Below are 21,391 nucleotides of genomic sequence, written 5' to 3' on the forward strand. Positions count from 1 at the left end.
TTGGTTCCGATCGTTAAAAATTCTACTGGCACCATCGCCCATGCCACGCAGAGGAGCGCTGATGTGACTGTGGCCATTCCAAGTTGCTCAATGTATAGCTCGGGGTACGTGTGTGCTCACAGGCAGCATAAATGGAGACTCCTGCCCGCAGCGGTGTTGGGTGCCTCCACACTGGACTTCGGTTTAGCTCAAAGGAGCCCAGAGCAGAAACTTTATTTCAGGTAGGGCGGCCGTATCAGTTACTGCTGGTATCTGATGATGCTCGTGTCATTGGTTGCTTTAAACTTTGCCAGACTTAAACCAGTCAGAACGAAACATTGGTCAGTGTGTGGTTTAATTCTCAGATATTTAAATCTCACAGTGTGCCCTGTTTGTACAGGGTTCTGCTTAAGTCCTGCAACACCTTGGGTGGGCATTAAAGCTCCGGGCAACTTTAGCACATGCCCTTAATTGCTGAATGTTCAGTTCTGGGTGTAAGTATTTAAGCAGCTCCTATGGAATAGGCTGGATGCCATATTGTAACATGAGCATAGTGCATAACTCCTAATGGGAGCTATACGGTACTGCTAACCGCCAGTTCCTCCCAAAATTGTGCTGGAGGTTGGAAGTTTGAGGGAGGGAGGGAAGGGGAGATAAGGGGAGACTTGAGCTGAAGGTGGCAGGATGCAAAACATTGCGAATTTGGAAAACAAAATCCAAGAAGAGCACCAGTATAGTGCTCCTTTTGTCTCTTGATTTTTAAGTTGCTGAAAGTGCTCAACAAGATGAGGAGCAGGCAGCGAAGAAGCAATTTATTTAGGTTTTTGCTGTGGCATTCAATAATGCTTTCTTAGCAGCTGGCTGAGCATTGAAAGAAGTTGTTCTAGGAAATAAGATAAAGTAACAGCAAGGATACGTGTTATGAAAGGAAAAAACCTCTTTCTATGCTCTTCTGTGGTGTTTATAAACTAGCTAATCAACAAAATAGCTTTTAAACACTCAGGGGATAGACTTGCTTGTGCTACGTGCTTCCTCGGGCAGAGTTAACCGCAAAAGAAAAGCTTTTTACATAAATTGCAAGTGTTGAAGTTGAGATTTCTTGAACTGTTTTACACTCGCAAATATAATCGCTTGTACTCTGGTGATTCCGTTTCACTGAGTCAGAAGAGAGACATCTCCGTGTCACTGGCACAGGGACAAAGACCATCGCTGACAATGTTGTCTTGTATTCTCTTCTAGCTGCGTTTTCAAACGGGGAGGTTGGGTTTAATAACTCCTTTGTTTTGTTAGTGTTTTTTGGACACTTGAACAGTTTGGGGTTGGCAGTAGTGCCTTTTTTTTGTTGTTGTTTTGACAGGGAGGAGAAGCAGGGAGAATGTCAATCAACTTTAACGACCAGTTTCATGGTTTGTGCCAGTAGTTCAGCATTCCAGCCTTACACGCGCTTTTTTCACTGTAGTACGGGCTTCATAAGGGAAGATATGTAACAAATGAAACAAGTTTGGCACAGTACTGTGCCCCCCCGACGTCACTACCCTTCTAAAAAAGGAGACAAAACCCCCTCTTTGTGGAAATCCTACATATTGCTTAGTTGATGGGGCAAGCAGCACTCTTTAGTTACTATTTCTCAAGCAAAAGCAGAAATATCTTAATTCTTCAGATTTCCATGAAGTTTACATTTAGGTAGTCTCAAATGAACCTTCAAATAAAAAGCCTTGGGCTCATACAATATTAGTTCTAGCACCTTATTGTAGAAAAGCACAAGAAGAAGTTCTTGAGCTTCTCTACCCTACAGTGCGCTACGTGCTGCCAGCGGCTCCGAGTGCTTCCCGGGGGAGATCGGGGACCCTGTCCCAGCCCACACACAGAAAAGTGACTTCTTGTGGTAGGGGGAATACAGCTTTTCCTGTAGTCGGAGCAGCTCTCGGAGGGAGGTGACACTGCCTGCCTGGACGCGCGTTACCCAACAGCAGCAGAAACGCACAGAAATCTCCCTGTAGCCGCGATTCCTTAAGGTGTGAACCCAAACCTATTCCTATCCAAAGCATCTCTTTTAGGAGCTTCTCGGTTCCTCCTATCTCCTCTCCTTCCTCACATACTATACTCTTTAGTACGTGAGCCCCTTGTAAGCGTATAATGGCTTTATTTTCCCAGCCTAACCTCATCTGAAGAGGATGCTCACAGCTTTTGGGAGTGAGAAGGGCAGAACAACACAGAGTTGACCCTTCTGAGCTGTCGGGAAGTTCTTGGGCAGGCAGTAATGCAACTTGGGTCTTGAAGCAGTTTCTATCTATTCCAGGCAAAAGGCCTGGTCAGGGCAGTGCTGGTTAATTGCTGGAAAGTTGCAGTAAAAAACAAATAACCCCAACCCCAAATAAACAAACACCCCCTGAAAAACAAACAAAAAACCCACCAACTACTCCCTCACTTGAATAAATTATTGAAGATGTCTTAATGCTCGGGATGTCTGCACCGCAAGATGGGTCTGTGCTGAACCCGCTGTGCACTGAACTGGTGCTATGATGGAACGGGAGCTATTGCCTGGGGAGCGGTGGCTTTGGCAGCTGCCTGTCCTTGCCTGCTGGAAGCTGGAAGCTCTTTCTGTGCTCACCTCCTGTAGCCCATCCTCTCCCAACCTCGCCTAGGATTGCGTCTACCATTGCAGTTCCTATTACTGCCTCTGCCTGTGTCTTATGCCTCTTAGGAAAGAAATATTCTGGCTTTCCCCCCGTGTTTCAGAGCTGGCCGTGCTCTGGGGGAGCTCCCTACAACCATGTCTCCTCTCTGGGTAGTCAGGCCCCAGCTCACCCCGGGTGAATCCAGCTTTCCCCTCCTGCTCAAGAACTGCTGGGTTTTGTCTTGAGCAGTCTCATCGTTAATACGCTTATTGCAAAATAGACAAACTGTGCAGGTTTTGGAGCGGGGGATAATATTGGTTTATAATCTCATGTGATTTGTGATCTGATGAGCCTTTATCTTGCATTAGGCTCCTTGGCTCCTAGTGCATCTCCTGCTTCCCTGTGCCCTTAGTGTGTCCAAACATCCTTATAGACTGATCTTAAACTTCTCTTTGGCCATGCTGAAGTCGCTGCCGTGGGCTTTAACCTCTTTTCTTGGGGATTATGCTTGCTAAAGCAGCCTTCTGCCTGGATGCCTCCATGATGTGCTTTAAAGCATCAGGATGAGTGAAACTTGGGTTTGGGGATCTCGGCAATGGTCTTATCAAATGGTAGGGGCTTGACCTGCTGCTGTTGTCCTGCAGTTCTACCCTGCACATAGTTTGCTGTTTATTTTTACAGAATAACGCTTTAAGATGTCTGTGCTCAGCATTGTAGGGAATCCAACTCTACCAGGAATCTGGGACAGCCGTGGAGGAGGGGACCAATGAGACTGGTAGCAAAAAAAAAAAAAAAAAAAAAAGAAGGGGGGGGGAATCATCAGTCTTCAGGGTCTGTGAGTCTGAGGAAACTTCCTGAGTAATTTCTGCAGGTAGAAGCGCTCTCCTTCCCTGCAAATGCCCCTTTACCGCAGTTTTAGATGCCCCTGTTGCTGCTGATTTCTCTCCCTTTGCCAACCACCACTCAGTGCCTATTAAAAAAGTTGATGTAATTATGACACTTGGGCTACGTCTGATTGAAGAGAGGATGTAAGCACATATAATGGAATAGATGTTTTAGAATCTTTCCTTAAATGTGATAAAGCTCAGCTGTCCAGAAGAGAGCTATGAGCTGGAAGGAACGGTTAGGGAGGACTGGGCTTCAGGGTGCTGAGATTGTGCTCTTAAATGTAGTTGACAAACAAAGCGCTCGGATCTAAACACTATCGATTATCGCTGGATGCAAACGAGCCACCTGCCCAGAGACTTCCATTTAGAAGTACCTGCCACCCTCCCTCTCGAAATGGAAGTTTAAACTCTTCCAGTAATGTCTGCAAATTGATTTGCAATCCCTTGAAAGACGGAGTGCTGAGCAGGGAAGATGGACTCAGTGCGGGGAACGGCAGGAGCTGGGGATGCTGAGGGTACCCAGGCATGCGGGGACAGTGCTCTGCCTGGGTCGGTTTGGCTGTCCATCTGTTTTTTGCACCCCTGTACCGCTCCGTTTGTGATGTATCTATACGAGGATGCTCTGATAATGTTGTGGTAGGGATGCCTGCGCCAGGGCTGCTCCTCCTCCCCTCTGTGGGCTGCGCGGGCTCTCATGCGAGATGCTGAGGTGAAGCCCATCAATACGGTGATGGGGCCACAGCAGCCTGGCTTTATAGCCCTTAATGCTGGCGTGAAATCGCGTCCCGCGTTACAGAGGCTTTGCTGGGAGAGCTGCGTGTGGGAGAACGTGAGCTGGCGGGGCTGCTGGGGGGAGGCAGAAGCACAAATAGTATCATTTTTTGCTGAGTGTTCCTTAAAAACAATTCAGGCTTTGTTGCTGAAGCCACAACAACAGCGTCTCAACTTCTTTCAGTTCAGGGACCTTTAAAAGGGCCCTTTCTGCCAAGGCACAGGGCAGCCTCCACCACGTCCCTCGCTCCCCTTTCATGCCGTGCCCTCATAATACTCTAGGGGTAGAAAAGAAGCAAACAAACCCCCCCAAATACTTTGTGGGGAGGGAAAAGGCCATAGCAAGTGGCTAAAAACTTCCAGAAATGTGTAATCTGGGACATCTATGCAGCAGCTAACAAGTTTTTTGGTTTTTTTTTTTTTTTTAATCATAGCGTCAGGCCCTCGCGGTACCACAGAAAGAGAATGCAGAGGGATATGTAATACTCCCGAACTAACCCCTTGTTTTGGGAGGGCGGGAGATGAAGGCTTTAATGCGTTTCTGGAGAAGAACCGTGGTGAGGAACAGGGAAGGCTTTGCTCTTTCCTCACTCCATCTCTAAAGAAAGCACAGGTAGTGCTCCGAGCAAAAAAGAAATAAAATAGCAGTTTGACGATCCTATTACGTATAGTCTGGGCAGACTGAGGTAAACCTGCTTCCTTTCCTGTGGTTTCGTGTCTGCTTTTGTCTGCCCTTTGCAGGCAAAAAGGGTCTGTTTACTCTTGCGAAGTAACCTACAAAACGTGGCACTTGCCTGCCCGATCTGCAGTTTCTAGACGTCTCGCGTTCACCTCCCTGCTCTCAAGCTAAGTATTGCTTCATCAGCATAAATATTCAGACTGACAGAGTCTTAAATGCCTTTGAAATGTCGGCTTATTTCCCCCTTAATTCTCTGGAGAGCTGGAATTCATGCCCTGTGGTTTGCAGGGTTTGTGGGTTGCCTGGGGAGGCTGATGCTCAGGGACCCCCGAGGCAGACGAGGGCCATGGTGTGCAGATCTTGCAGGAAAAGCTTCCAAATTGGGCATTTCTCGCTTGTCCCAACCAGTGAGCATCTCCACGAGATGGTGGTAGTGTGGAACCCTCTGTTGCTGGTCCCTCTGTGGTCCCCTGCGAAACCTCCGGCTGCAGGTGATGGTGGCTGGTGCCGAAACATCCCCCGTCACGCAGGCTCACACCCACCTCATTCACCCATTTCTGGCCCCAAAACCCAGTCTTTCAAGCTGGGCTGGTTTAAGCGTCTTTGCTTTTGAGACTAGGCATAAAGACTGCTTGTGGCACTGCAGCAAGAGGCGTCGAGGCGAGTGGTCCTTCGTGGGGGTACGGGACATATTTCCCTTCTGGATACCCTGTGGTTTCTTTCTCAGTCCATGTGCAGAAGATGAGTTTCTGAGTTTGGCTAATGCATATGCTTTGATGGGTTTGTTCTACTAAGGGAAGACAGATGACAGCAGGTTTCTCTTGACAGGATCAATGAGTGTCAGTCTCTCTGCAAGCTCCCAACACCCAAAAGCTGTCTTAAAGCATTTTATGTTGCTCTGGCATTACGCCTGTGCCTTTGGTGAGCAGGTCATGGTGGGACAGCAGGCAGAGCCCTGCGCAGCCCTTCCTGCACAGGAGTGCATCCTTCTGAACTTCTCCAGTGATCACAGCGTTCTCCGAAGCTGTGCACCCGCTGCGGTGGGACGTGTCTCTAGGGACCACGCTGTCTCGGCAGTCTCTGCTGTGGGAGAAGTTCTCCTGCACGACACATCCTTTTCCTGGTATTTTGTGAAATTAACTAGAGAGCAAGAAGAAAGCTTAAGTGATTTAATTAAGACTTCTACACTCTCCAGCTTCTATCCCGTACAGCATAAGGCTGGTGCTGTCAGCAGAAGCTCCTTCAGTTGTAATCTGTCCAGAGAAATCCCAACCTTTGGCTGATGATGAGAAAGGACTGTGATAGAAAGGCTACTGTACAAGATATTTTAGTTTGGTAAGGAGATGCAGTGGGTTGTCGCTGTGTTTGGTGACTGCTGGAGGTTTGTTCTGAACACAGAATAGTCTCTTCTCAGAGCAGGCGTTAACTCGGGGCAAGCACCTTCAGCCAGAACAAATACAGACTTCACCTTGTCAACCGAATGGATGAAGTTGTCTCTTCCACGCCGCTCTGTTGACTCGAAGCGCTTCACTGAGGAGATCATCGTTGCCGTCACCTAACAGAGCTATTCAAGAAGAGCCATCCCATGCATCTCGGGCATGCTTTGCAGCACCCGCACAGCAGTAAAACCACTACATTAAAAGTTCCTTTATTAGGAGATGAAAAGGCTGCCGTGAGCAAGCGATCCCTCTGAAACCTGTGCTACAAACACAGGTCAGAAGCATGTCTCTGAAGCGCACTAAGCCTTTTGGGGAATATCCAATAACTGAGTTAAGAAAGATGCCATGTAAGGAACAAGATGCATCTCATATACATAGAGGCTAATTCTCTGTAATGAGACTTATAGACAGTAACTCCAACCCACGGTCAACATCGCCTGAGCTGCTGTGTGACAACATGCCAAAAACTGGGATCCAAGCCGCCTGGCAGGCTCCTGCGTTGCTCACTTGCAGCTAACTATTTCTACGCAGACAAGCTTACGAGCTCCTGCTGTACCAGAGGATGCTTCTTGGGCTTGTGTGACGTCTGTGAGTGTGAATTTTGGCTTTGGCCGCAGCAAATGTGCGCACAGGATGCAGTTCCTGGTGGGATGGAGGGAGTGTCGTGTGCCCCAGGCATTTAATTTTAATACAAAATGTGCCTTTTGCTGTCGCGCTAAGGGAGAGAACCGGTTCCCTCTCCTGGGTTTACCACCCGACTCTGGTAGGAAGATCTGTCTGAGCGGGGAAATGCCATTACACCGCTAACTCAATATCCTGCCCAAGCTAGAGGTGATCACCTTATCTGCATGCTGAAACCTAAACCTCCTTCCTGCCGGGCTCAGAGAGGGAGCAACGATGGGCTCATCCCTTCAGACTTGGTGAGTGTCCTTGGTCCTTCTTCTGCCACAGGAATAGGTCGCAGTCCTCTGCTGATGTGCTTGAGAGAAAACTGAACTGCTCTTTTCTCGGGGCTTAAATGTTCAGGAAAAGCAAACCTATGAAGACAACCGCCTCTGAGCATTGTTCAAGGACGTGCGACGGTCACAGTAGGTGACGCTGGGCCAGGTGGTGATTTCCACAGGAGACGTGTGGGACGTGGGGCTCAGCCCTCCCTGTCCTGGTGCCCCGATCCAGCGGCTGTTGCACGTGGCCCAGGGAACTGCAGCCGCCCTTTGAGAACATCTGCAGTAGCTCTGAAGGTCCCTATTTACAAGAGGGACTTAGCACAGAAATGTTTTGTTCAGCAAAAAATGCAGGAGCAGGCTACCTCTTTTTTTTTTTTTTTTTAATCAAATTGTTTTGGCTGTTCTTGTGGGTTTCTGTAGATATTGTCAGGTTTGCGTGTTAATGCATTAACCCTTTCTGCTCCTCTGTGTATCTTTATGCTTTGTAGGAGACGCTGCCTAGCAGAGGAGCCTTTGAATGTGTTTATTTTGCTCTTCTATGAGCAGTCTGTGCAGACTGTGTCGTTCCTAGTAACTGCGAAAGCCCGTCTCTGTCAGCACCGAGGATGCTGCTCTGATCCAGTGACTAAAAGATACCCGAGCAAATTACTGCACCCGGTATAGCACCAAGTGCTGCTGCGTTGTAAGCTTCCTCAATAGCTTCACAATAGCTAAGTAACACTTGCCTCGTGTTAAATACTAGTTTTGTGCTCTTGGTTAAGTAGCACCAGCTTGCATGTCTTCGTTAGCCATCCTTTCTGTCTCTCCGGTTCAGCATATGTTGTAAACTTGGAATTAATTGCTGCTGCTTCTTTCAGAAATGTAGCGAAATTCTCTTTGTTCCTCCTTCCCCTCCTGCCTCGGATTGATTTCTAAAGATTCTAGGCTTTCCATACTCTTGAAGTCTTTCTGTTGCTCTCCTACAGCATTTCCAACAACAAAGTTTGTCCAGTACCATTGGTCCTCTGATCCCTTTGCCCCCTCTTCCTTGTTCCAAGTGACCACCTTTCTGCCTTCCTTTCTTTTAAAAGTTGACCTGCAGAACTAAAAGTACCTTTTGAACATTTACCTCCTCCTTCCACCCCAGCTCTGCTAGCACGGAGTAATATGAAAGTAAAGTTTTTGAAGAGAGATCAAACACTGATTCCATACGTGGAAGCCAACAAGCTACTTTGATTTTTTTTTTTTTCCCCGCCTCTCTTGTTTGTGTCTTGTTTTTTTTTTTTTTTAATCATACTTGAAGTAGATACTTGCAAGTGGTTTGGCAAAAGAAATATTCCTGTGCCTTAAGAAGGCATCTTCTGTCTGAAGCTGGCAGAGGCCAGGGGAGAAGAGACGGCCTCTGATTTTACTGGTCAAGCACATGGATCATGTGCATGTGGATCATGACCACATCAGAGTGCATTAAGCACCCTCTGTGCGTAGGGGAATTAATAGCATCGTTTTACCAATGGAGTCTCCAGCTTAAAGATACGTACTGTATCTGTTGATAGCTCACTCCAGGTCTGAAAGAGTGGATGCCATTTACACGGGTTTGGAAATCTACACGGTAAATCAGTAGGAACTTTTCTAGATACAGGTTTTTTTCATGTTTCTTAATAGTCTGAATGCATGTAGAATATTTCTTTCGGTAATGATGATTATGTGAGCAATATTTCCACAGTGTGCATCTAACACTACTCGCAGACGTGCTACAGAACCAGAGAAGTGACAGCTGTAAGGTCTATTTGTAAAATACATAACGAGCACTGCCAATGCCACTGGCCTGCCTTAACCATGATAAATCTTTCCCATTTCTGGGTGCCGGAGTAATTAATAATGACCAGCATGTTCATTTTACAAATCAGCTGTCCCATGGCTCTACAACAGGACAAATGTTCTCAGACTTTCCGGGTGCTCTGGGAAAGGCAACTCTTAGCAGATGCCATCTCGATTATGAGACTAGCTGAGAACGTGGCATGCATTTACATAGGTTGCTTGTTGCTTAATTTGCTATGCTAGAGGCTCTAGGTTTTCTGAATAATCTGACATAAGGAGGTAACAAATGTATGATTACAGAAATGTAGTTAAAACTTGCTAAGAACAAAATAATTGAGGCCTAGTAAACAGAAAGCAACTTAAGTAGTCAAGAGCTTCATTTATAGCTAATAAGCAGATAAAATATCATTTTACCAAGTTTGTGTCGAACAAGTCAATTCTGCAATAACACAAAACCACCTTTACTCAAGTCTATATCCTACTTATTATACTGAACTTTTCTGAGAATGACCGATGCTATTAACACAGCATTGCTATAATGAGGAAAGCTGCAGCAAATGAGTTCTTGGTTGAGACATTGGAATAGTTATTCTATTATAATTGCCAAATGCAAACACTTGAGGTATAAGGCCATATCACAGTCCATCAAAATAACACTTTAAATGGCTTTTGCTCTGTGTTAGTCTCCTACTGACTCTGCAGCTTTGTGTGATTTCAAGCTGTGAAGGAAAAAATCTTACCGAGGGGGTCAGCCCCGCTCCGCTTTAGCCTCAGCGATTTGCTGAGTCCAGCACTAACGCTGCAAACATCCAAATATCCAAAACGGTTTTCATTCTCAGCTGGAAAGTTTAATTCCTGAACTTCCTGCTCTTCTTGCCAAAACCCAAACTGTTATCTTCTTCCACTGGGGCAAATCTAACTGGACTCTTAAATGACTTAAAATCACTCTGACTTCTCCTATATTCACTGAAACGGATAGTCCCAAGATGACCTTCAGTCAACTAGTTGCAGTCAAACTGGCAGCTGTGACCGTTAAGCTGAAGAGCTCTTGTATGTACTAGTGCCTTTTTCTTACCCCTGTGGAGGTAGTTGTTGGTTTGGTCTTGGTTATGATCAGCAAATTAGCTGCCTGCTGAAGAGCCGGTCTTGTTTTGGGTTGGGTTGAGGTGAGGGGGCTTGGGTGGTGGTTGTCCATACTGTACTGATACTAAACAGTCAACCTACATACAATGCTGAGAGTCAATGATGGCTTCTGAGCCCAGCCGGCAAGAATGTGCGCCCTCACCTCTGGAAAATCATGACTTTAAAACTGCTTTTGCCCTGTACTTGACATGCAGCAGCTCACGTGAATGCGTTTGGTCTGAATGGAGCAGTGGGTGTGTTTGCTCTGTGGATTTGTTCCAAATAAGTGATGTTGGCGTTGTTGTACTTGAAGGTGCCTCATCACCAGACATGGAGTCCAGCTATGGGGGAGGCTTGCTAGATATGGTGAAAGGAGGAGCAGGGAGACTCTTCAGCAATTTGAAGGATAACCTGAAGGATACCCTGAAAGATACGTCTTCAAAGGTCATGCAATCTGTTGCCAGGTACAGTACAGCTGAGGCTGCCTAACGCAGGTAAAATCACCAGTGGTAAAGTGCCGGTCTGAGTTGCTGTCTCTACTAGCACAGCACAACTTCCAGCTAACCTAGTGAAGGAAGGAGGTGAAAATCACAAGTGACTTCTTTGATTCTGTCCCATAATTAATTGGTATTTGGCCTCAAGGAAGCAGGAAAAACAAAGTGGAAAAAAAACCCCCTAAGCTTCATAGTAGAGTGACCATCAACATCCTGAGGTCTGGAAAAGGTCCCCCCCCCAGTGAAAGTGGAGCACTTGGTTTCCGATTGCTTCATTGACCTCTGTGCGGTCCTTCTACTCAGCCACCGCTAAACCATTTTGTCACTGAAAATTGGCTCATGTTTTATCCCTTCCCTTTGCTGTGCAAGGAGACTCTTGTTGCTGATTTAACTGTTCCCTTTGCTGTAGCCACTCTTTGAGTTGAAGAAAGAGCTGAGGTGACTTTGCTTTGGTTACCTCTGCTGGTGTTGTCCCCGGCGTTTGGCACTCTACCTGCCTCTGAGCGATATGGGGCTACGATAAATTAAAGAAACTTAATGCAGGCAAGACCTCAGAGGCTTTGAGTGATCGGCAAAGTGCCAAACTACTAGAGATTTCTCCTGAAAACTGGCACTGAAAATTAATGACAAAAGGGAAAAGGGACCTTTTTTGCAAGCTTCTGCATCCAGTTAATTGCATGTGTAGAAGGGAAGGCTGGGTCACTGTCTGCAGGAAGCTATTTGTACCCTCTTCTTAGGGCATAATGATAAAAGTACAAAGAATCCATTTTAAGATCATTCTTTCCTCGTGTCAAAAGCAGACCTTTGTGGGGAAAACACTCTTCTGGCGCCTCTAATGGGCTGTCTTCTGTAAAACATGTGCATAATGTCTGTCTCCTCCTTTGTCTTCTTTTAGTTACACCAAGGGGGAGCTAGATATTTCATACATTACCTCAAGAATCATAGGTAAGTGCTGCTTATGGGATAAATAAAACCTGTCGTATCCCAGGGTTCAGAAGTCCATAAGCATGTGTTGGTGCACGCTCAGCCTGGCTTCTCCTTGTGTTCCTAGTGATGTCTTTTCCGGCTGAGGGCGTTGAGCTGGGATTCAGGAACCACATTGAAGATGTACGGACGTTTTTGGATTCCAGACATCCTGACCACTACACCGTCTTCAACTTGTCACCCAAGTATTATCGCAGTGCCAAGTTTCACAACCGGGTGAGTGTCTTCGAGAGGTTTAACAAGAGCAGGGGGGGAGCTTCTTGGGGGGAAAAAGGGGCACCAGGTTGTTTCTGTCTATTCTGAGTGGCAGAATGTAAGAAGATGAAAACGGAATTATAGGTGTTTCTAAGCCGCTGTGGCCGTTTCTGGGTTTTAGCTGATGCTTGGGACCGTGGGGATTAAAGAGCTGGAAAGTTCAGGGCATAATGCTTGTGCGGGGCGCTGGGGAGAGTACACGGCATTGCACTAAGTTGAGCCTGTGCTGCTCTTGGCTCCTACATAGCTGTTGGAAGCTGCTGCAGAGAAATTGTGACTAAAATGGAAGCACTTTGCAAGAAATTACCAACAAAGAAGGCAGATTATTTTCATGGTGAACAGTCCTTCAGTTGTGCTTTATTCAAGCAGGAGCCCTTAGCAGGCAAAGCACAGGACTGGAAACGGGATCTAAGGGGCACTTTGGCTCTTGCGCTAGCGTATGACTTTAAAAACCCACCTCCACTCGCTGCCCCAGTTTCTGTCACTAAAACCAGAACAGCTCTGGTTCATTAATGGCTTTTAGAGGAAATCTCTATGAAATACTGCTGCTGAAATGCAAGATTAGATCTAAACTTTCAGAAAACTTCCTGTTCTTTCCCTCTCCCACAAAAGTGATGATTTTTTTATTTATTTTTAAACTTCTAATTTTTCGTTGCCTTCAACAAAAAAGACAACAGCAGTTGCCAGGCTTAACCCTTGGTCAGGGCAAGCAAATCTCATGCTGCATAAGCCTCATCTCATTTTAATTTGAGGTATAGCTGAATCTGTCTTCAGCGATTGCTTTGATCACCAGAAATCCCTCACTCACACTTGTCGCAAATTTCTCAGTGGCAATCAGTAACCAGCCAGGACTTCAAATACGAGTAAACGAATGGGAAAGACTAATTAAAGATATCAGGGGCTCTGAATCTTCGGTCTCGCTTGGTTCTGGTGCATCACTATTGCTGTTGGTGGAAGGGGAAAGACAGATCTACTTTTGAAAGCCCGGCATTAAACATCTGTTGGTGTATTGCTTGACCTGGCCATAACTCCTCCATTCCCTGTGTTTTATCTCCTACCCTACCCAGCACCTTAACAAATGACTTTGTGTGTCGCTCTTGAAGCACGACTAGGTGCTTCGTAAGCTATTTCCTTGACATACACAGGAAGAAAATGATGTATCTCTTAATAAAACGTTGTACTTTCAGGTTATGGGCTAGGAAATACTGAGTCCAGGTATTTTTCAAGAAAATGAAATGCGCAGAACAGAATACATGAAATCAGATGAAGCATGAAACAATTATAAATACGAGGTTGAACTTCACATATATTGGGAAAAATACTAATGGGTTGTCAAGGAGGTGAAATCACGCTAAGAGTATTTTCTGCTTTGGATGAGGATGCCAGCTGAGCTGAAGTTCTGAGATACACACTTGCTCTTTGAAGTGAAAGGCTGTTTAATTCCTATCTTCTTTAAAACTTTTTGTTCCTAAGATCAAAGTAGGTCACTTTGCTGCGTAGTGGTACAGAAGGGAGATGACAGTTAATGTCCTGCTGGGCTATTTTCCTGCCCTGACGTGGCTCTGTGGGTCACGAAGCCCCGAATGCCCAGTCTGCTGGGGAGAAGAGGGGACTATGAACACTAAAACCTGCTGCTGAAATGTGGTTGTCCTCTCTTCTCCTCCCCGCCTCACCTCCCCGGCAGGAGAGGAGAGCTCATGGCCGCTCGAGGAAGCGTGAGCAGTTTGAAAACATATAACTCAAATATAACACTAAACAAACCCAAACTTCAAAGTCCCTGATGGGTCACATTCCTGGCTGTTGCTGCCCTACTGCTAAAGTAAAACAAGCGTTGGCTCCTTATTTCCAAAGCTCTAGAAGAATTCCTGTTACTTTTCTGTAAGGTTGTCTTTCGTGAGTGGTGGCGAGGTTATGTTTGAAACAAATGCCATGCCACATAGTGCGTATTTAATTTCCTAATTGCAAACCAGCAGGCAGATGGGTAATTATAGGCAAAGTAAACATATAATTATGGACTGTTGGGAAATGTACATTATTTACTTGGGAAGTGATAATGGCTTTTCCAGATGCTTGACAGTGTGTTGTCGTGAGGCCTGTTCAGAAGACCGTCAGTGGAAGGGTCGCTGGTCGTATTAATTCTAACAGCCGCTTGGAATCTGAATTGCGTTTTAGTGGTCTAATTGCAAGTGGATCTTGTGCCTCCAGAAGCCTGCTGCAAAAGTAGCTGGGGTTGAAAGGAGAAGACTCTTTCTTGATATAAAATAACTGGTGTGATAATATAAAATAATATACATAAATTATGGCATCAGTACTCTGGCTCTGTTAAAGAATTGAATACAAGTTTATGATCGTTCTGTAATTCAGGTTTTACAATGGTCCCCTAACTGCAGCTGTGCGTTCCCTGCCACGTCCACCGAACAGAAAGCTAAGGCTACACTGGGGGTTACCATGTAGCGAACTTTTGGGTGTTTTGTGCCCCCTCAGCCCTTCCTAAAAATGCACAAAAATGGTAGAGGCAAGGGGGAAATCAAGTGTATTCAACAGAAGGAATGAGATAAAATATAGCTCTCAAGACAGGAGAAGGGGGATGAGTATAATGCTGTAGTGAACAAACGGTCGTTTGCTGCCTTCCAAAGCTTGAGGGTGGTTTGACTCGTTGGGTAGCTTCTACAGTGCAAAACCTGCACTTGCTCACCAAATACACGGCTGAATTTCAGGATATTATGGAGACCGAAAACTTTCATGAGTCTAAAATATCAAATTAGGTATTGGATTAGACAAAACCCTCCCAAATGTTAAGCAGAGGTCCGCCAGCTCAGGAAGGCTGGCAGCGGGTCGGATGCGCTGGGTCAGGCACTGCTGCCTGCTTGCTCTGTCCCTGTATCCTCTGGGTGTCCTTGGAGCCGTGGTTTGAGACAAAACACAGCTTGGTAGCTCTCTGGTTTGGGTCAGCATCCCCGTTTCTGCTATACGATGTTGTGCAGGTATATGTCAGACAACCTTAAATACAAGTCTTATGAAACCTGGAGCACTTCCTTCCTCTCGGAGATGAAACGGTCGGGTATGGAAATCATATGGCTATGTAAGAACATCTGGGCAAACCAGCTCCTTCCTGCCCCCAGTTCTCACTAGCCAGGATCCAAATCTCAGCCGAGAGAGAGAGAGAACCAGTTCTTTGTCTGAGGACAAGCCTCGTCATGTTTCTCCTTTAAATTTCTTCTAGCCAGAAATGCCCTTAAAAAAAAGTGTATTTCAGTTAAAACCAGATGAAATGGAGATGTCTGTAGAAGGCTATTTGATGTGCTGTTTGAGACTGCAAGGACTGTTCTGGAGATAAGTGTTATGACTCAGAACTAGTACATCGATGAATAGTAACAAGACATACTTTAGGATTTGTGATTTTTTTTTTCTTTTTTTTTTTCAGCTCTAAGAAGTCATTCATTTTTCTGGCTCATATCTTAACTATACTCAGATATGACTTTTTTTTTAACAGAAGTTTCCCTTTCATCAGCCTAATATCTGTCAAATAGGGCTTGAAAATCTATGACATAAAATAGCTGAGAACAACAGATGTTTAATATCCTTTCAAAATCAGAGCCGTAGCTTTTAGGGACAAGTTGTACAAAGGCTTTAGAGCAGAAACCAATGCGCTGCGGCGAGACGGGAGTGTTAGGAAAGGCCACACATGATAATCTGATTTGGAATGTAAATTTTTTAAAATAGTATAGTCAGTGACAATACATCAGTATTACGTTATTTAATTGAGAATGCCTTTTTGTTTGCCACCTCATAATTCATGAAAGTCACAGAGCAGAATTATGCACGAGAAGAGATGGAGTAGGTTTCAAGCGCATAACTCTAGGTTGTAAAAGAGAAGTATGTTTCTTGGCAGAATGCATTTGTAAAAGCATGCCTTGCTTAATGCTCTTGGGAAGCTGCCTTTTGCTCACTGTGCGATTTCTGTAGGTATCTGAATGTAGCTGGCCCGTACGGCAAGCGCCCAGTCTGCACAACCTCTACGCCGTCTGTAAGAACATGCACAACTGGCTACAGCAGAACCCCAAAAACGTCTGTGTCATCCACTGCATGGTAAGTACACCAGAAAGTAGCCACATTTTTAGACCTATGAGTCATATTGCACGTCATGTGGCTGGAGTCTGTGTACAAGGATGGTGACAATTTCTAAAAGAAAAAGATGTGAAATAAAATGGACCCCCATAGAAAGGGACATCATCTGCCGCGTGCAGCTACATAGCTAAGCTGGAAGACCTGACACTGAGAAGCAGGAATGAAAAGCAAGAGAGGTCACCGTTGTTCTAGTAGTGAATTACTAGAGGTGATGAGTAGCAAACAGGTTTAGACTTCATCCGAGAACTGACCGTAAGGGTTGTCAGCCTGCTATGGCTTTGCGTTTATTGTAAGTAGTTACAGGGCAAAACGCAGCCTCCAGACTGAAGGCTACTGATGGATGTTGGGGAGAAAATACATAGTTGGGAATTCTGTCGAAATATGGAACTGAGATTGGTAAAGTCTCTTGCGGTCATTACTTGTCAGGGCTGGCTGAAGAAGTCCAGTTGCCTTCTGCTCCTCTTTGTGCACCACAGCTGACAAGGTGCCAAACCCCCGTAAGGGTTAGTACCAGGCAACGTGTAGATAGGATGCATGAGAGTGGTGTGATTCTGTGTGACTGACTTGTGATTTACCCCATACAACCTTTAATATTGACGGCAATGCCCCAATTCTGGTTTCCTCCTGGAGCCTAAATTAAATCCAGGAGGCTGTCAGCCCTGATCAGTATAAACTGGAAGGAATGGGGGAAATGACTGATCCCAAGCTGCATAGACCTTACATACGAGTCTGGCATTTCTGCCTTGCGTAGCACAGCCAGGGGCTACGGGACATAAATTCTGTTCAAACAGAGATGAAGACGCACTTGCTGCCTCCAGTCCTGGAAATCTATCTCAAGAATCAAATTCCTTTGCTGTCCTTTGAGCAATGAGTATCAGAATAATGCTGTAAAGGGCAGGGAGTCCTTTTTAACACTTTCTAAGGAGTCTGCAGAAGCCCACTTCTGAACCTGAGAGATCTTTTCACAGCAACTGGCAGGGGCTAAACCTTAAAAAAAGCAAATAGCCTGTTATCCTTGAGCATGTGCTCAGGCTCAGCGGGTTATTGGGGTCTGGGGCAGCTCTAGTATGGCAAATCCTACAGCATGGCTGGAGTGCCTAAAAGCTGCCTGAAATAAATAATTACAAGGAGCCTGTGTAACTTGTGTTTCAGACTGGGGGTGACAGCCTGCCTGATGGGGCAGTAGGGTTCCCACCCCTTCCTTGTAAATGAGCCTTGACTTCTGGCCTCTTCTGTGTCCCTCTGGCAAGCGGGAGATGAGTTGGGTGGCATGGCACTCTGGTAGCACTGAGCAGGGTCTCATCGTTATGCCATGAACATGCATCCAAAATTAAGCAGGCATCAGACCTAGATTTTGGTGGAAGCTGGTGGAAGGGCTTTTTCTCGCCAGAGTTGAGGTATGGTCCATATAGCTCATCACCTTGTATGTTCCTGAGTATAGCAAGGACCTGGGGCACTGGGGATAATTTGACTCTCTCCTGCTCTTTCTGTATTTTTGGTCTTTTTCTATCAGTCTGACTTGGCAAACACACTTCCCTTCATCATCAACCTAAATAAAAGGTAGACCTGTTCAGGAGCAACCTGTAGGTTGAGGGCTGTGCAGCTGTTTGGGTGAGGGAACTTTGGGCTGGGTTTTTTGTTTGCGAAATCTTCAAGGTTAAAATTGTATGAGGTGACTGCCTGCAGCTGTGGGATGGGTGTACTCTGACCCCTGTTCCAGGCCTATGTTTGAAATAATTGAAACATTACAGCTCAGGAGCAGCCATGAAATGCCATTTGTAGAAAAAAAAAATAAAATAAAATGTACTTCTGGGCTTTCAAAACAGCTCTAAACCATCCTCAGCTTTGGCTGCTTACTGGATATTATCTTAGCTTTAATCCAGGCCAGTGATGCTCACTGCAGTCCTAGGTATTAAACACGTGACACCGCACTGGAAATTCCTCATTCTCATGTGGTCTCATTCCTCATCTTTCTGGAGAAATTATTTTATGTGATTTAAGGAAGAGTGGGGAGTGTTCTGCTGAAATTTAAAGGATGTCTCTGATACTCATACATTGTTCTCCCTCCACCTCTTTCCTTAACAGGATGGCCGTGCAGCCTCAGCCGTTCTGGTCAGTGCGATGTTCTGTTTCTGTCACCTCTTCTCTAATCCAGGCCCTGCAGTGCAGTTGCTGAACACAAAGAGACCTGGAATTGTACTCTGGCCGTCTCACAGGAGGTAGAGTACGCTACCTAAATGCTACGCGAGCATGCTATATTCCTCACACTAGAAACTGCCCAAGCAGTACTCGTGCATTAGCCATGGCACTTAGCTTTGACAGGCCGTAACTGATGTTTATGGCCACTTCCATTTTATCCACGTTGATATAACAGTCATGGCAGAACAAAATAAAATATTACAATAGCTTTGCTCACCAGTTCAGGAAAGCTGACAAACCTGTAGTTGGCAGGGCCTGGGTGAATCCCTCTCCCTGCGTCAGCTTCATCCATGCGGGAGTTTACATTGTTTACACGTCTTTTTTACAAGCTCTATTAAGCAGAGGAAAAACTGCCTCTTGGAGCAAACCAAAGACCTAGTGTTATGTATGTAATAATAATAATAATGATCCTACAGTACTTGAACTAACAAAGTAATTCATCTGCTACGTGCATGTAAAATAGAAAGCAAAATTCTAGTGGTAAACCAGAAAAACCATTGCCCAGCACCTTCTCTCCTAAAAGGTGAGGAGAAATGATCTCCAGCTCGGAGCTAAAGGCCAACTTCTTCCCTCCTGAGCTCTCGTTCTTGTAATTAATCAGAAATAGAAGCATAGATTTTGTGCCAGCTGTGAGGATGCTGGAGTACATGGAAAATCCAGTCCTGGAGCTGTGAAAGAATTGCACTTTCACTGGATTTCAAGGCAGACTCCAAGTTCAGAACGTAAATTTAGTCACCTGGGATGGAGATTTCAGTAACGGCTTTCTCTGTCTGCAGATACATAGGATACATTTGTGATCTAATAGCAGACAAGCCCGTCATTCCTCACTGCAAACCACTTACTATCAAGTCAGTCACCCTCAGTCCAGTCCCCTGTTTCAACAAGCAACGCAATGGGTGCCGGCCCTTCTGCGACATTCTCAGCGGAGAAACCAGAATCCTTACAACTTCCCAGGAGTATGAAAGAATGAAGTGAGTTGCTGTGATCTCCTACCGTCCTTAGGAGGCTTTCGTTTTGCTATAATGTGGCTAATAGCTGTGCTGCGGTCATTGCCAGACTGCCTGATAAATGACGGAGGGCACTTATTAACTGAAAGATGGTGCCTAGTCTTGAAAGTTGTCATGTGGTGGGATGCCTTCATAGCAATAGTTCAGTGCTGTGTTGGTTTCCCCTGTGAAATGTTGGTGTTTCCATTAAGCCTAAGGTTAAGCAGAGCGCTGAATGCACCTTCCGTTTGCTTGGCCTGAACGAGATGATAGCTTTTATGTTGATACTGTTGGTGGGTGGTAATGACACTGTGGAAGGGAGCTTAACTGTAGATTTCCTTCTCTTCTTCTCAAAGAGAATACCGCGTGCAAGAAGGGAAAGTCCTAATTCCACTGGGAGCCACTGTCCATGGAGACGTTGTTGTTTCTGTCTACCATATGAGATCAACCATTGGGGGACGCCTTCAAGCAAAAGTAGGAGTTTAATTTTTCTTGCATGGTAGAGGCAATGTAGCTAAGAGATGGCTAAACGTGGGGTCTAAGAATGCATGTGGAACCCATCTTGTGGTGTAGGAAGTGTCCTTATTCCACACTAGATATAACACAAATTTGAGCAGTGCCGAGGGAAAACAAAGAGCTGCATTTGGAGAAGTTCATGGTGCCTCTGGTGTCTCTGTGGAGATGGTGTCTACTGATGGGGTGTAGGATCCTTTTGGCTGATGTAGAAGACATCAGTAACCAGCTCAGGGGAAACCACCACCAAAGCCTCTACCTATGCACTCTAAGAAGATGGAAGAAGATTTTTCTTCTGCTCAGATTAGAATGACTTACCGAACCATCGCTCCTACATGCTGTCTGTCTCGCTTGCTCTAGAGCAGCCTTCACCTTTTTTGGTCATTAGGCCAAAAAGGCAATTTGGGTGTGTTAGTCAGTCATGGGGATAGGAAAGACTATTTGAGCTGCAGGCTGGTCAGACACCCTCTTCACGGCCAAAAAGGCTCTTAATACTAGTAGATCAAAGAAATGGGAGACAGTGGAAACCAGGGAGAGAGAATAGAGGGGTGCCGGTGTGAGCACATCTTGGTGTCTCCTTCCCATAACATAGTAGCAGTGCTGGAAGTGAAAATAGGTATTGATCTGTGCTGCTCTAGGCTTTGAGACTAATTTTAAAAATGGTCTTGTAATTGCGGAAGAGGGGTTTGGAAATGCAGTCTGTTCAGCCTAGAAAACTTGGATCTGCAAAAACTGAATCAGTAGTTGTCATACACTAAGCTGCTCCAGTAACCTTTATAGCGATGTGGGTTGATTGGCTCACTCGGTGAAATAACCTGTTTCAGTGGTAGTGACTGAAAGCACAAAAAGTGAGGGAAGAACCAAGTCTTGTCCCACCTGCTTTGAGTGCCACCTCGTTTGCTCCCGGCAGATGGGTGCTGCACGGCTGGTCAGGCAAAACAGTTCCTGGACTCCCACAACCAGCTGGGTGTGGTGGCTGCCTTCTCCAAAGGTCACTTTATCCACTGATACTTGAGTCTGAGATCTTGATAACTTTCCTGATGACATGTTCCATACCTTAGTGTTCGAGTTGCAGAGTGACCAATGAATGTTTTTCTCTTGATTTGCTTTACTGAAGCATCTGCTGCAAAGTGAAATGGTCTAGTATATTCAGTGGAAACAGACATCCGTTTCATTTAAAAACTAAAACGTCAAGTAGATCCCAGAAATTAAGACAAGTAGGGGGTGAAGACATATTCCTGAACGCTGTGAAGGCACTCTACTGTGTGGAGGCAGCGAGAGCAGAATTTAAGGCAGATGGAAATATTTGGGTTTGAGAAGGAAAAAGCTCTGCTTTCCGTAGAACAAGCAGAATGAATTAGCTTCTATAGCAGTTATAATTAGTCTACATAGTAACTGGTAGTAAGGTAGACTTAACTAACTGTCTGCATGTGCTATAAGCAAATATTTTAAAATTTAAGCACTAATTCAGTCTGGTGCTCTCTGGTTTTTTTTCAGATGACCAACACACAAATATTCCAAATTCAGTTTCATACTGGATTCATAGCCCTGGGAACAACCACACTAAAATTCACCAAGTGAGTATTTTAAGCT

General features: G+C 45.4%; 1 protein-coding gene across 2 annotated transcripts in view; it reads left to right on the forward strand.

Annotated features, from left to right (window-relative positions):
• The window catches only part of DNAJC6 (DnaJ heat shock protein family (Hsp40) member C6), a 52,524-nt gene that overhangs the window by 16,329 nt on the left and 14,804 nt on the right, over positions 1–21,391 (forward strand). For both annotated transcript variants that reach the window (XM_054213055.1, XM_054213054.1), the window contains 8 exons: positions 10,553–10,703; positions 11,629–11,678; positions 11,785–11,933; positions 15,939–16,061; positions 18,186–18,319; positions 19,076–19,270; positions 19,642–19,759; positions 21,296–21,375. In XM_054213055.1, coding sequence (XP_054069030.1) covers positions 10,553–10,703; positions 11,629–11,678; positions 11,785–11,933; positions 15,939–16,061; positions 18,186–18,319; positions 19,076–19,270; positions 19,642–19,759; positions 21,296–21,375 — 1,000 coding nt within the window. The remainder of the gene's footprint in view (positions 1–10,552; positions 10,704–11,628; positions 11,679–11,784; positions 11,934–15,938; positions 16,062–18,185; positions 18,320–19,075; positions 19,271–19,641; positions 19,760–21,295; positions 21,376–21,391) is intronic.

The sequence above is a fragment of the Rissa tridactyla genome, chromosome 8 (assembly GCF_028500815.1).
Source record: "Rissa tridactyla isolate bRisTri1 chromosome 8, bRisTri1.patW.cur.20221130, whole genome shotgun sequence".
Classification (NCBI taxonomy): domain Eukaryota; kingdom Metazoa; phylum Chordata; class Aves; order Charadriiformes; family Laridae; genus Rissa; species Rissa tridactyla.